Below are 8771 nucleotides of genomic sequence, written 5' to 3'. Positions count from 1 at the left end.
CTGAGCAGATTGTATGGAGTGATTGTGCCAACAGCACTGTATGGGGCAGAAACATGGAACATAAGAGGAGTTTGAATGTGTTTGAGATGAGGTATCCGAGAAGTATGATTGGGGTTACTTGGCTGGATAGCGAGAGAAATGAGGTGAGGAGGAGAACAGGGATTGAAATGGAGTTGGGAGATAAGGTGGATGAAAGAGTATTGGGATGGTTTGGACACATGGAAAGAATGTATGAAGACTAGTAAAAGAGATTTGGAAGTAGTGAACATGAGGGGGCGACCAAGGATGAGATGGATGGGGTAAACAGGGCTTTGGGGAAGAGGGGAATATCTGTTGAGGAAGGATGGGAGAGGACAGAAGACAAGGGCGAATGGAGAATGGTTGTATATGGATGATGCTGTGATCCATGAGGTGGAATGGGTGGTAAGAAAAATTTGAAGCAGCCCGAAGGGATTTGTCTTCTTTTCTGCACGAGGGGACAGAGGGGATTAGTGATTTCATGAAGTGGCCTTGCTGTGGACATGATGCAGGGATGACCAGTCATCCAGGTGCCAAGTTAACAGGGAGGGAAGAGGGTGGAGGGGAGTGGAGTGCGATAGGGATGGAATGGGTGGGAGTTTTTTTATGTCTGTTTTTTGGCTACCTCCCTTATAGGGGGGAAAAAAGCCTTTGGTATATGTACCAGTGCTATGTAAGCTCATAATAGATGAGGAAAACCTAACCCCATGTCTTGCTGCATTGCTTCTGACCTAAACAGTGTGAGGACAAGCATGAACCTTCATCTATCAGAAGCAAATATAAGAGGGACTACAAAAGGATATTGGATAGGAAGATGGGTGATGATGCCATTTATATATTCACTTTTCCAAAGGATATCTATAAATTGTGACTCAAAGGTTGAAAAATCTAGTCAGGTTAAGATTACATTACTTTTATTGCAAGTGGAAATGGTGAAACAATGATAGCATATTTACAGGATAATAAAGAGCATAGGTTCTAGTACAAAACAGAATTTGTATTTTCACGATATACAATTAACTAAAAAAGGTAGCTTATACATTACAATGACATGGAGAAAAATATAATAAAATGTGGGAGAGGAAATGACAGAATCCTTGGAGAGAGAAAAAAAAAAAAAAAAAAAAAAAAAAAATTAATAATAATAATAATAATAATAATAATAAAATAAAATAATAAATAAATAATAATAAAAGTTCAACAGAGCTTCATTCTTGACTTGATCACTACCATTGTTCAAGTCTTCACATGAGAAATTACAATTTGAACTCTTCCTGAACTAGAGATAATAATAATAAAAAAGGACCAATCTTTGGAAAAACTATGAAAGAAAAAAGAATTCTTGCAGAGCCCTGTTCCCCCCCCCCTTTCTTTTCTCTATATATCTTTTTTTTTTTTCTTCTTTTTTCTTTACCTATCTAAAATTTGCACACATATTGTGGCAATGTGGTTGAAGGTGTAAAATTTTATTGACTCTCACCATACATAAATTGTGAGCCCTATCTCAATTTTTATCTTCCTCTAATCTGCTTCATGGTTGCCTTCTTCTTCATCATTTGTGGAGGAATGCCAGGTGAGACGCTCTTCATAAAACTTAATGACAACTTGTGGACATCATGCATTAGCTTGACGGGCTGGAACCAGGTCTGCCTCATCTGTCCCTCTCCTGAAAAAAGAATATTGTTACTACAACTGTGGTTGTATGGATCAGCAGCATTTTCCCCACCCCCAAGTAAACCAATATTGATAATAAAATTATGGTAAAACAATTAATCCACTGCCCCAGCTCTCTTGAAGATCCTTAGCTCCCAGGTCAGGTAACAGCCAACAGACTGGTCTAGTCAGTCCTTGACCTATCATAAATACACATATAATAAGGGCTTTTTCCCCTTTATAAGGGAGGTAGCCAAAGTCAAAAGCATAAATCCACTCCCACCCATTTCATCCCAACATACTCCCATTCTCTCTTTTCTTAGCTCCTCCTGGATGACTGGTCACCCCTGCATTTCACCAATTGCTCTGGGTCAGATGCAATGAAGCAAGACACAGCAAGGCATCTTCATGGTGACCCCCTCCCTCTGTCGCCTCATGGAGAAAAAGGAGAAGACGGGGAGAAATCACTTTGGGCTGCATCAGAATATCATTCACTTACTCCCTCATTCCCCCTCCCCCACTCCCTTCCATGCATTACAGCATCGTCTATATACAACCATTCACCCAACTCGTTCCACACCTCTTTTACTAAATCTTTCTTCACTAATTCCTTCCATGTGTCCAAACCATCTAGTACTCTTTCATCTACTTTATCTCCCAACTCCCTTTCCACCCCCCTCTCTCCTACTTCCTTGTTTCTCACTCTACCCAGCCTAGTAACCCTTACCATAATTCTCAGGCACCTCATCTTACATGCTTCTGCCCCATATAGTGCTGTTGACACAATCACTCCTTCAAAAAATATTTTAGCATCCATTCCCAAATGTCCATTTCTCATTACACTTTTTAATCTCCCAAGGCATTTACTTGCTTCTCTCAATCTACATTCTACCTCCACCTCCACTCCTTTTCCCACCACATTTGCCCCCAAGTATCTAACACTACTTCCTCCAGTCTCTCTTCCTTAAAACTTCCAATTTGCTGCCATAATATCCCCTTGTACATCACTTTACTTTTACCCATATTTATCTTAAACTTCCTTCTTTCGTACACCTTCCCAAAGTCTGTCACTAACTTCCTTAATTCGTCCTCTGATCCTACAAAAACTGGCTTATATCCCACTTTTCTCCATTTTCTTTAACCATCTCCAAGTACCTGGCCCATTACCTTTGCATCCTCTAGCACCACCTCATCCATGTATAAATAACAGCCAAGACAACATGGCACATACTTGGTAAAGTCCAACCTATACCTCAAACCACAACTCTTTTCATTTCTAATTCTAACACAGACTACTACTCTCGTAGAAACTTTTGATTGCTCTTAACAGGACTCCTATCCCATATATCTTCAATACCTCCAGCAGTGCCTTCCTGTCCATCATAAGCCTCTTCCAAATCCATAAAGAACAGTGTGGGTTTAGGACAGGTAGGGGCTGCATAGATCAGATTTTTGTGGTAAGACATGTGAGAAAGCTATAGGAAAAGGTAAGGATGTATTTTGGGCTTTTATGTGGGAGGTATTGCAGATATATGGTATAGGAGGAAAGCTGTTAAGAGCAGTCAAGAGTTGTTATGAGAGTAGTAGAGCTTGTGGTAGGATTAGAAATGGAGAGAGTGAGTGGTTTGTGGTGAAGGTGACTTTGTCAAGGATGTGTTATGTTGCCCTGGCTGTTCAATTTATACATGAATGGGGTGGTGCGAGATGGAGAATGCAAGGGTAGTGGGTCAGGGATTGAAGATGGTTAAAGAAAATAGAGAAAAGTGGGAAATAAGCCAGTTGTTGTTTGCTGACGACACTGCTCTTATGGCTGGATCAGAGGGATTGAGAAAGTTTGGGAAGGTGTGGAAAAGAAGTTGAAGATGTGGGTAAAAGGTGACAAGATGTACAAGGGGAGAGAGTGGCAGCAGACTGGAAGTGAGTAATAAGGGAGAGAGACTGGAAGAAGCGGATAGTTTTAGATACTTGGGTATGAATGTGGCAGGAAAGGGAGGAATGGGGGAGGTAGAATGTAGATTGGGAGAAGCAAGTAAATACCTTGGGGGATTAAAAAAATGTAACAAGAAATAGACATTTGGGAATGGATGCTAAGAGCAGATTGTATGATGGAGTGATTGTGCCGACAGCATTGTACAGGGCAGAAACATGGAACATAAGGAAGAGAGGAGTTTGTATGTGTTTGACATGAGGTGCCTGAGAAGTATGATAGGGGTTACTAGGCTGGATAGTGAGAGAAATGAGGAGGTAAGGAGGAGAATGTGGGGGGAAATGGAGTTGGGAGATAGGGTTGATGAAAGAGTATTAGGATGGTTTGGACACATGGAAAGAATGAGTGAAGAAAGACTAGTAAAGGTGTGGAAGGCAGATGTGGAAGGAGTGAACATGAGGGGATGACCTAGGATGAGATGGATGGATGGGGTAAATGGGACATTGGAAAAGAGGAGAATGTCTGTTGAGGAAGGATGGGAGAGGAGAATAATTGTGTATGATGGGAGAGTGGAGTGGGTTATGGGGGGGTTAAGGGAGTATATGAAATAAATTAACACAGCCCACGAGGGGATGGAGAGGGGGGGTTGCTGACTTAATGAAGTGGCCTTGCTGTGCATGTGCTGTCTTGCAGCACTGGTTTCGACACAGGGCTGTGGACAAGATGACCCATCATCCAGGAGGTGCCAAGATAAGAGGGTGGAGGGGAGTGGAGTATGTAGGGGATGGAATGGGTGGGAGTGGTTTCTATGCCTTTGTTTGCTGTCTACCTCCCTTGTAAGAGGGAAAAAGCCTTTGGTATATGTAAAGAATAAAAAAAATATATATATATATATCAAAAATTAAATATAGATTTACCTGTAGCTTTCTCACATGCTTACCACAAAAATCTGATCCACACAACCCATACCTTTCCTAAACCCAGTGTTCCTCACCAATTACTCCCTCTCTTCCTCTCCTAATCCTCTTCCTCAAAACCCTCCCAGAAACTTTCCCAACTACACTCAAACTGATCCCTCTGACACCACTACACTCAAACTTGTCCCCTTTTCCCTTGTAAAGTGGAACTATACAGGCACTCCTCCAGTCCTCCGACACTCTACCCTCTTTTAGACAAACATTAAATAATCTCACCAGCCAGTCCACCATCACTTTACCTTCCTTTTTTACACTCCACATGACATTCATCCAACCCAGGTGCCTTACCTGTGTTCATTATTTTAATAATTACTTTTACCTTATCTTTCCTTATTTCTCATCTATTTTCCTCATTTACCACTTAGCATTCCAACTACCTTTCCCTCCCTATACTCCTTCACATTTAGCTCCTCAAAATACTCTGCCCATCTTCCTCTTACTGCTGTCTCTTCCATTTATCAACTCTCCATCTGCACTTTTTACCTTTTTTCTCTACTTGATTCACCTCCTCTTCCTCTCTTAATTTCCTTCCAAAAATATTTTTTACTTCAAAATTTTTGGTCATACTCTTACCTCATTTCACATCTGTTCTTCTCTTTACCTCCTTTATCTTATACTTTCCTTTCCTTCCCTTTCCTGTGTACCTCTCATATCATTTTCTCGTCCTATTTTGTAACCAGTCTGTGAATGCTCGTTTCTTCTCTTCTACAACCTTCCCTGTTTCATCCCACCACTTGCTACCCATCCTTCTATTTCCTCTAATCCTCCTTGTTTCACACACCATCTCTGCACACCTTGTGACTCCCTCCTTGAAACATCCCCATTCCTCCACTCCTAGCTCTACACTATCCTTCACTTCCTCCTACTCTTCCCTCAGCTCCTTGTACTTATCCTTTTCCTTCCCATTTAAGCAGTTTACTCAAAGTACCTCCTAATCTTCTATTCCTCTTTCTCCACCAATCCTGCACTCTCAACTTACATATACCTCCCTCCCTCTTATCTTGGCTTCTTGAAGACTGGTCATTTCTGCCTGGGTCAGAAGTAATACAGCACATTCATTGCAAGGCTGCTTCATTTAATTGACAACCCCCTCTCTGTCCCCTTGTGCAGAAAAAGAGACAGGGAGAAATCCCTTTGGTCTGCATCAAAATATCATTCAAACATACACCCTTCCCCCACCATCCCCAACCCACTCCCTTCCATGCATCACATCATTCTCCACTCCTATCTTCTGTCTTCTCCCTTCCTCATCAGACATTCACTTATTTCCCAATGCCCCTTTTACCCCATCACATCCTTGGTCACCCCCTCATGTTCCTTCCTTCCACACTTCTTTTACTATTCTTCACTCATTCTTTCCACATATCCAAAACATCCCAATACTCTTTCATCCACCCTTTCTCTTAACTCCCTTTCCAGCCTGCTCTCCTCCCCTCATTTTTCACTCTACCCAGCCTATTAACTACCATACTTCTCAGGCATTTCATCTCAAACACATTCAAATTCTTCCTCTCTTCTGTTGCATGTTTCTCCCCAATACTGTTGGAAGTGTATTGTAGTATATGGACTAGAGGAAAAAGATGATCTGATTAGGTGCTTGAGAGAAAAAGAGAAGGAAATAGCAAAAACAATCCTAAAAGTACAAGATGGAGATCAAGAAATAGAAAAGTAAATAAAATGAATAGAATGGGACAATACACTAAAGAAATTGACCTTTAAAGATAAAATTAAGGGTCACAAATGGTAGCAGAAGACATGTTAGCAAAATCAGGAAAGTTTGCAAAGAGTGAACACTATCAAAGTATATGTATAAAATGAGAAATGAATGTTGAGGAAAGTGAAAGAGAGAAGACACTAAGAGGTGAAGTTAAAGAGAAAAAAAATACAAAAGGAACTGAGATAAAAAATACCAGGAGTTCTATTGGAGTGTGTTAGACATGAGGCTGAGAAAATTGTATATTTAGGCAAGTGAAACAAAAGGAACAGAAAAAAGAGATGGAGAAGGGAAATAATTAAGTGGCTTATATCAACATCAATGGATTGATCTAAGGATTAAATTAACTAAATCATTATCTGTCAGAAGAAAAACAAAAAATAATGGGAATTGTGGAGAGGAAATTAAGAGGTCCACTACCACCAAATAGTGTAGGACATGCATATAATCACTGGATTAGAAATAAGGACAAGAAACAGGGTGGAGTCATGTTTTTTGGCTAAAACTTGTGTGACAAAAGTTACAACTGGTAAGAATGGTGTGGAAATACATATACCAAAGGCTTGGTCCCCCCTTCCACTATATATATATATATATATATATATATATATATATATATATATATATATATATATATATATATATATATATATATATATATATATTTTTACAAAAAGAAAAAGGCATAAAAACCACTCCCACTCATTCCATCCCCCACCCGCCTATCTTGGCACCTCCTGGATGACAGGTCATCCCTACATCCTGTCGCCCTGGGTCAGAAGCAGTGTCGCAAGACACAGCACATCCACAGCAAGGCCGCTTCATTAATTCGGCGACCCCCCTCTCCATCCCCTCATGCAGAAAAGGAGAAGACGAGGAGAAATCCATTCGGGCTGCATCAATATATCTCGTACATACTTCCTCACCCCCCATCCCCACCCACTCCCCCTCATGCATCACAGCATTATCCATACACAACCCTTCTTCTGTCCTCTCCCATCCTTCATCAGACATTACTCTTCTTTTGTAATGCCCCTTTTATCCCATCCATTCATCTCATCCTTGGGCGCCCCCTCATATTCACTCCTTCCACACCTCTTTTACTAATCTTTCTTCACTCATTCTTTCCATGTGTCATTGATCAACCCCATCTCCCACCACTTTTTCCACCCGTTTTCCTTCACCTCATAATTTCTCACTCTATCTATCCTAGTAACCCCTATCATACTTCTCACATATATCTCAAACACATTCAAACTCCTTCTCTCTTCCTCTCTCATGTTCCATGTTTCTGCCCCATACAGTGCTGTTGGCACAATCACTCCTTCATATAACCTCCTCTTAGCATCCATTTCCAGATGTCTATTTCTCATTACACTTTTTAATCCACCAAGGCATTTACTCGCTTCTCTCAATCTACATTCTACCTCGACCCCTACTCCTCCCTTTCCTGCCACATTCGCACCCAAGTATCTAAAACAAATGATCATGACAAAAGTTGAAGATAGTGACATGAAAAGTAGAAAGTTTGTGATAATTTATGTGCCCCCAAAAATGGATTCTTGGAAAGACAGCGAGTATTCTAAAATGTTAAAAAGATTCAAGGTATTCGTTAAACGAGATGCTGAAGGATGGAAGAAACCTGGTAATTAAGGGAGACTTTAACTGCAAAGAAATATTTTAGGAAAAGATGACAGTGAAAGGTGGAGAGGATCTCTGGGGAAATGCATAACTTGATTTTCAAAACGAGAGTTGGGAAAAATTCTACAATGAAGAGAAGTGGAAGAAAAACAGAAGATTTTAATGGAAATTTATAATGGAGTGTACCACGACAGGAACAGGAAAAAGTGCTGGTTTAACAGAAAGTGCAGCAAGACAAAAGATAAGAGAGATAAAGCTTGGAGGAGGAGAAAAAAAAAAAAATAATAATAATAATAGTAATAATAATAAAATACATAAATACCTGGAAAGTGGCAAATACAATCAAAGGAATATGTAAAAGTGCACAGACAAAAGAAACTATGAAAAAGACAATGAGAATGGTAACCTCCAAAACAAACAGGAAATGGTGAAACATCATGGAAATATAGAATACAGAGAAGTCATGATCATTCACTTCAAGTCTGTTTTCACTCAAGAAACTGTACAGCATTGGGATGAATGGTGTGAAATGGGATCACCACCACCTCCATGAGGGAAATAACATACATACCCCCCTACACAGGGGGTAGCCAAAAAGAAAAAGGCATAGGAACCACTCCCACCCATTACATTTTCCAAACATTCCACTCCCCTCCACTCTCCCTCCCATCTTGGCACCTCCTGGATGACGGGTCATCCCTGCATCCTATGCACTGCCCTGGGTCAGAAGCAATGTCGCAAGACACAGCACATCCACAGCAAGGCTGCTTCATCAATCTTGTTGGTTTCCAGGAAATCCTTCACTGCTTTGGACTTGTGTGCTGGGGCTCCGTCGTGCATA

At 40.6% G+C, this 8771-nt stretch overlaps 1 protein-coding gene across 1 annotated transcript in view; it reads right to left on the bottom strand.

The window, feature by feature from the left end:
• Positions 1-994: 994 nt before the first annotated feature.
• The window catches only part of LOC143020036 (chromobox protein homolog 1-like), a 111069-nt gene continuing 103292 nt past the window's right edge, over positions 995-8771 (bottom strand). Inside the window, exon 6 of the mRNA XM_076176184.1 lies at positions 995-1684. Coding sequence (XP_076032299.1) covers positions 1633-1684 — 52 coding nt within the window. The 3' untranslated portion in view covers positions 995-1632. The remainder of the gene's footprint in view (positions 1685-8771) is intronic.

Source organism: Oratosquilla oratoria, chromosome 38 (genome assembly GCF_046742065.1).
Source record: "Oratosquilla oratoria isolate Oo_2021 chromosome 38, ASM4674206v1, whole genome shotgun sequence".
Taxonomy (NCBI): domain Eukaryota; kingdom Metazoa; phylum Arthropoda; class Malacostraca; order Stomatopoda; family Squillidae; genus Oratosquilla; species Oratosquilla oratoria.
The sequence above is the reverse complement of the archived record's forward strand: the minus strand, read 5'-3'. Positions and strand labels throughout refer to the sequence as shown.